Source organism: Malania oleifera, chromosome 12 (assembly GCF_029873635.1).
Source record: "Malania oleifera isolate guangnan ecotype guangnan chromosome 12, ASM2987363v1, whole genome shotgun sequence".
In the NCBI taxonomy this organism is placed as follows: Eukaryota; Viridiplantae; Streptophyta; class Magnoliopsida; order Santalales; family Ximeniaceae; genus Malania; species Malania oleifera.
This window is the reverse complement of record NC_080428.1, coordinates 54947510-54954759: the sequence shown is the minus strand read 5'-3', so window position 1 is coordinate 54954759 and position 7250 is coordinate 54947510. Positions and strand designations below refer to the sequence as shown.

Below are 7250 nucleotides of genomic sequence, written 5' to 3'. Positions count from 1 at the left end.
ATTTCAGTTAAATCGGTTAACCGATTTAATATTTTAATATATATAAAATATAGATTTTTAATATATATATATATATATAATATAAATAATATAAATATTATATATAAAATTTTAATATATAATATATAAAAAATAAATAAAATTTGAGTATATATATAATATATAAAATATTATTTATTATTAATTTATACTATTCGATTAAACAAATTAACCGAACCCAAAAACCAAATAGAAAATTGAAAATCAAAATTCAATGAAAAATGAAAACTAAACCGAACCGAATAAATTTTTAATCAAATCGAACCGATCGAATTTACTCAATTAATTCGATTAATTTGGTTTTAATTGAATTGCGTTCACCCATAATTGTGAGAGTTCATGCGATTATAAAATTCTCTAAATAAGCAGTAATTAGATATATTTTGATTATTCGGACAAAATAGCATTGGCAATTTTTTTAAAAAAAATTGAAAATAAAAAATAAAGAAAGAGAGGGGGAGAGATATGAACCAACGTTTTCATTCCAACTTGGGCATGCACTTTCAAAGAGTGAAAGGAGGCATAAAAAAATGTTCCCCTTAAATCCGATTCTTTAAACTCCAACTCCAACCGACGGAGGAATTCCAGTGGAGCCGAATCACGATACATCACAAACGACTAGCGTGGGCCCCACCGAAAAAGATGTTCTGGACGGCGACTTTTCGTAACGTGGTACAGATGCAAGCCCATCAGATAATATCGTATAAATTCTATCCTCCGTGTGACCACACGCAACACTGTACTCCCACCACTCGCCATTGAACTTTCTTTTTCCCTGAAACCAACAGCTAGGGTTTTTGCACCCGGAGGGAGCGAGGGAGGGATTGGAACGGCGAAACACCAGAAGAGTAGCAGGTTCTTCTGAGATCGGCTTCTGGGTGCGTCGACGATGGGGAGAGGAAAGTTCAAGGGAAAGCCCACCGGTCGGCGCCAGTTCTCTACCCCAGAGGAGATGCGTGCGTATCTTGTCACTCATATTCGATTTACTCTGTTTGATTTCCTAGAAAACTCGGCAATTGACATGGAAATTTTAAAGAATTTGCAACTGCATCTTTTTTTTTTTAATTGGTTTTTTTTGTGCGATTGTCAAGAATTTCCCGTGTTACTCGGTGAAATGATTTTGAGGGACGTAATTTAACCCTTTTTTTTTTTTTGTAAAATTGGGAATTTAAGTTGTGGAAAATACAGGTTTCGATTATGCTTTTCGCGTCCTTTTGTTAGATCTGGACTGATGAGAGTAATGTGATAGTATTAGTATATGAAGCTAGTAAACGAAAATCTGGAATTGAGCTTGAATAATTTGAAGTGTCATTGGAGAATTTGGATCGGGTGAAGTGTGTTGTTTTGATTATGAAATTCTACTCAATTTTCAATTATAAAATTTATAGCATGGATGTAAGTATTAACTATGTTGGGCTTGAGCCCAGAAGTTTCAATCAGATATGCAGATTTGAGGCAAGACTTAAAGGCAGGGGGGTTTAGGTCAATTTCGTACTGATGCCCAACCCTGCAATTGAAACACCGCCTGCAGCCCTCCTTGGCCTCAGGTTCCAGCTGTTGAACCTAAGTCTCGGTTTGGGCAGGCTGGGACTGCTTGCTCCAGTTACCTGGAACCTAAGTTTTACCTATTTGTGTCACCCCCCCCCCCCCTCCTTTTTTTTGTTCTTTTTTATTTCTTAATTCTTTGTGTCAATAGATTAAAAGTTCCACTTAAATAAATTACATTACAAAATACATTTAAATACCAAATTTCAGACCCACTACTTATGATTGTATATTGTTGGTTCTATTTACTGTGGTGGTAGATATGATTTTTAAGAATGTTTAATGTTTTTTTATCTACAGTTGGATTGGTTTGGCTGTGTTGTTTTGATTTCTTTTGATTTTTTTTTTTGGTTTTTGTTTTTTGTTGTTGCATCTTTTAAGGAGGATTTCTTATGCTTTTTGTTTTACTTCTTCTTCTCCTTAATAAAATCTCTTCTTTTTCGATGAACAAAAAATGAAAAAAAGAAAAAGAAAAGAAAGAATGTTTATCGATGAAAATATTGATTTCAAAATTATGTGAAGGAATTAAGGTAAACTATTATTAATATCTAACAAATGCAGCAATAATTTACAATTTTCATATTTTGTTTGCTTGAGGCCTTAGCCAAGTCTATCTTAAGTTCCCAAGACAAAGTGTGCCTCAACATTTCTTTGTGATTTTTGTCAACAGCCCACCTTATCCTTCAACTTAACTGAAAAATCTTACCGTTGGTTTGATTAAGCACAGGTTAGTTTATGCTGAAATGGTGTGTTTATACATCCCTGAGCTTGAGATGAGCAAAATAGAATTATTATTGCTGTTATCTCCATATTCTTCTTGGAGCAAATACTTATGTTTTGGAATAGGAGAAAAATTCATTAAGAATCTGATGAGTTCATTGTTATTAACCAGTTATCTCTTTATGGCGAAGGTAAAAACTAAGAGTCTACCAACTTTGAAATTGAGTATGGTCTCTCTAAGTGGTGTTAAAAAAAAAAAATTATCGCTGGTTTCCACAGTTTCAGTGACTGGACGATGTTCCGGATTTTATTTGATTTTCTGTTGTTTCTTAGTTGATTCCATAAATTTACTTGTAACTGACATCATGCTGCCTATTTTAGTGATTGTTGATTTGAATCTCTTTCGTTTAATTTTTAAATGATTGCAGTTGCTGGTTCCTCTGCTCGTCCACGCACTTTCAAAAAGGTTTGTGTTTGTTAATGCAGTGTATTAATTTATTGTAATGGATTTTTCTTCAGTCATTTCAATTGTTATGTCATTATCAACGATTGAATATTTTTGGTGCCATAAGGAATGAATCATTTTCCTGTTGTTAGGAGCAAGTTGAAGTGGAAGAAGAAGAAGAAGTGATAGAATCTGGAGAAGAATCTGAAGAGGAGCATGAGGTACTGCTGCTACTACTATCAGAATTTTATATTGTTTTTTGAGTTAGTTTTACAACTGTCATTATTTTTTTTAATGACTATGATCATAATTTTGAAGTAATTTGTCTAATATAAAAATTTTGTGCAGAAGCAAAAGGGAACCCAAGGTATTATTGAGATTGAGAATCCTAATTTGGTAAAGCCAAAAAACATGAAAGCAAGAGATATCAATGTAAGATTCATGCTTTTTCTTTTTCTTAGTTTAAGTTATTATATTTTCTGGAAACATAGTTATGGTATCATTTGCCTTGCAGATTGACAAAACAACTGAACTTTCAAGGCGTGAAAGGTTCGTAAAGGCTTGTCGCAAACTTGTTCTTTGTGTTTTTCCTTTTCTGGTTTTTCATATTTCTGCATCTGTATTGAAAGAGTGTTATATTGTTGCCAATGCTAGTAATTTTGGTTGGTTTGTTATAATTTATATGCAGTACACTTGTTGGAATAAATACTTCTACGAATTATGTAACTCTTATGATATTATTCTTGGAGATACATATGGATGTTGGTTCACTCTTTATTTATTTATATTTTTCATTTTTTGAGAAATACGTTATGCAAGTGTTCAGACAGTTTCACCTAGTACCTTCTTGGTTATATCAACATCAGATGAAGAGTAGAAGCATGACTAGGAACTGTAAGAACTATGGATACATAATGTTCTCGTGCTCCTTTTTCTATGGGAGAGAGAAGTATATAGGCACATTGACAAAACATTTATCATGCTTGTTCAGATGTTCTGTTAACTGGGCACTATTGTACTTAGTGACCTATTTCTCTTTGCATACCAGGGGAAAAAAACTGAAGCATAATTAAAGAAAAGAAGACTTAAACCAAAATGAATGGAAAAAAGAAAGGAAAAAAAGAGCAAGGAGAGGTCTTTTTAAAAAAAAAATTATGTAGAAGTGGGATTGAATGAGAGTTAATTTGGGTACAAAGAGGTGATGAGTGTTAGTAGTAAGAAGATGAGAATTTTCTTGTAAAGTGTATATTGGGCCATCTTCTCGCTTTATTACTGTTTGGTATTCAATGCTTCAAAATGCAGCCTTAACTTGGCAGGGGATTCATGTGGCTCTCCATGAGTCCACAATCATGTAACATTGCCTCCACCTATGTTAATGACTCTGATACTGTGATTACTTGGGTGCATTATCTGAACGCCATGTAGAAAATTATTGATTGTTGCCCATAAGAGCTGACATATCTTGATGTATCTCCACAGTCCACCAGCTTAAGAACCTACTTGGTTTATTCAGTTATTCCATTTTAAACTGTTGTTTTAGCTTTTGAATTCTTGTTAATTCTAAAATGCCGTTGCTGAAGTATTTTCCCAATCTTCATATATTTAATTTTTATATTTGCAGAGAGGAGATTGAGAAACAAAGAGCTCATGAGCGATATATGAGGCTGCAAGAACAAGGAAAGACAGAGCAAGCAAGGAAAGATTTAGGTAGTCTGCCATCTAGAATTGTTCTCATTCTTCTTCCTCTGGTTAAATAATTCTTAAATGGAGCTTATTGCTATCTGTTGTTAACTTAGGAGCTTTGCTTATCATGGTGTTTATTTCATGAAGTGGATGTGCCTTGATATCTGTTGTTTAGTGGCATTTAAATTCATTGCTTCTTTACTTGGCCTTTGATTTGTTGTCTATTGAAAAGCACTTTAAGTTTTTGTCTGATAAATTTTCCTTCCTTGTCTGAATTTTGATGGAAGATTATTGTTAATGACTTTTAGTTGATTTGCATTTATGTTGATGCAATGAAATGTTGTAATCCATCTAAATAAAATACTTAATGGTGAATGTTCTATTCTAGTGGTTGTCTGGGTATTGGTCATGGAACATGGGACATGTATTGATTTTGTGTGTGAACATTCCAACGAAGGAAATTCAGTTAAGTCAGTGGGTGTGTATTTGCTTAAGCAATGGAATATTTAGCTGGTGAAAATAGTTGGGGTTCTCGAAGAACATGCAAATGGTCTCAAATTATGTTCTTATACAAAAGATGGGGGTGAATGCGCTCATTAGGCGTGAAATTTTCTTCCAGATATAAAAATTTATTGTATCATGACTAATATAAAGGAAAATGGTTGTGGCCGAGGGTGTTCAATTTTCAGTACTTGTTTTGGTGTTATGCTTGGTGGGTTAGAATGGTGGAAGTTTTGTAGGATGGCTGTTTATAAGTATGGAAACAATTAGAATTTTGGGCAACAATAAGTAATTCATACAAAAATTTAAGTATATTTGAATGGGATATGTGCCTATTTTGCGGGTTCTCGAAGAACATGCAAATGGTCTCAAATTATGTTCTTATACAAAAGACGGGGGTGAATGCGCTCATTAGGCGTGAAATTTTCTTCCAGATATAAAAATTTATTGTATCATGACTAATATAAAGGAAAATGGTTGTGGCCGAGGGTGTTCAATTTTCAGTACTTGTTTTGGTGTTATGCTTGGTGGGTTAGAATGGTGGAAGTTTTGTAGGATGGCTGTTTATAAGTATGGAAACAATTAGAATTTTGGGCAACAATAAGTAATTCATACAAAAATTTAAGTATATTTGAATGGGATATGTGCCTATTTTGCCTTCGCTTCTATTTATGTCTTCCAAATGGGATGTTAGGAAGTGCTGGAATCTTGAAAAAGGATCGTCTTTGAGGTCTCATTTTTCTATGAAGGAGAGGATAAATAACACGTGCATGCACATGCCTGCGCCTATTTCTTGTATTATATTTGGTTTGCAAAATGGGAGAAAGTAGGAATGGGATATGACCTTGCAAAAGTTAGTATTGTTCTAACCAAAATGAAATAGTATGAGAATAGGCATTCCCATGGTGACATTTGTGAATAGTCTTTCTTCCTATTTCAAATCAGTTTGAACAGACTTTTACATCGTCACTTTTCTTAAAATAGCATTAGTAAACCATTCTCTTTAGTTATTCCATTCTCAAACTATTCCATTTTGCAAACTAAATGCTCTCTTGGCTTCTCAATATCCTCTAATATCTTTTCTTTGCCATGTTATGCCGAGTCTTGATTTGGAGAAGGCTCATTTCATTTCTTCTTCTTCTTTTTTTTTCTGAACTTTGGCTGGTAGTATTGCCTTCTTAATTTGCTTTTTGCTATTGCAGAGCGTTTATCTCTTATTCGACAACAGAGGGAAGAGGCTGCTAAAAAGAGAGAAGAGGAGAAGGCTGGTAATGCACTATAGCATCACCTCTATATTTGTTGTTTAGCCATGACTAACCTAATATTCTGAATTTTGAAACTGATGCAATTTTGTTAATTGTCTCAGCCAAGGCACAGAAGAAATCTGAAGCTCGAAAATGACCTAGAACAGTGGCATGCAAATATAATGCAATCAAGTTGTACTCTCTATTACAAAAAGCATTGTTTGCGGACATGATTACTACTTGGTTTATTTTATAATGTCCTTGGTAATTGTAAAAACCAATATACCCCATTTACCTTCCCAACCCCCAATCCTTCTTCTTTCCTCTTCTTCTTCTTTGTCTTCTTTTCTCTGCTGGACCATGTTTTCTTGCATCTTTTAAAACAAGTAGAATTCTAATATTTTCATGTGTTTTATTAGCTATTCCTATTATATTCTTGACGGATCTTGTTGCCTTGTGTTGAAAAATTCTAAGACTCGCGACTCTGTCAATCCTTGTTTTTTGTTTGATTTTTGGGTTGTTTGGAGTAGGATTTACAACTGGAAACCCTCTTTGAAGTGTGAATAAAACAGCTCCCATTTACCACTTCTGAGGTCTTTCTTTTCTTTTTGACTCGGTGAAACAACTAACAAGAAGGTTGAGAAAATCATAAGGCTGCCTGGTTTAGCATTTGTGGCTGCAAAATTATTATACATCCAAAAAATATCTGTCTGATATTTCTTGTATTTCTTGTATACGTAATTAGTGTAGCTTAAATTTTTACCCTGCATTGCGAGCATGAATTTTAGGATTTATATTTGAATTTTTCTTAAATTTAAAAATATATGATATAGAATTATATTGGGTCTCTTTTAAATTCACACATTCTTCAACAACCATGTTAGTGGCACATTTTGCTCCTCTTTCTTAATGTGTCTTCTGTAGGAAAAAGAGTTACTATCCTTTGTTTGGCCTACCATTATTAAATGTGGCCAATAAGAAAAATCATCTGATCACCCTATAGGCTATAGCAAGCTAGATATGATCTTAGTAGCATGGTTCAGGAAAAGAAACAAGTAGAAACTTTAAAATTT

General features: G+C 33.6%; 1 protein-coding gene across 1 annotated transcript; it reads left to right on the top strand.

Annotated features, from left to right (window-relative positions):
* Nucleotides 1-530: 530 nt before the first annotated feature.
* LOC131143683 (uncharacterized) lies at nt 531-6577 on the top strand. Its single transcript, XM_058091915.1, has 8 exons — nt 531-995; nt 2733-2770; nt 2902-2970; nt 3098-3181; nt 3264-3298; nt 4371-4456; nt 6136-6201; nt 6300-6577. The coding sequence occupies exons 1-8, from the start codon at nt 929-931 to the stop codon at nt 6332-6334; spliced, it is 480 nt and encodes a 159-aa protein (XP_057947898.1). The 5' UTR covers nt 531-928; the 3' UTR covers nt 6335-6577.
* The last annotated feature ends 673 nt before the right edge of the window (nt 6578-7250 follow it).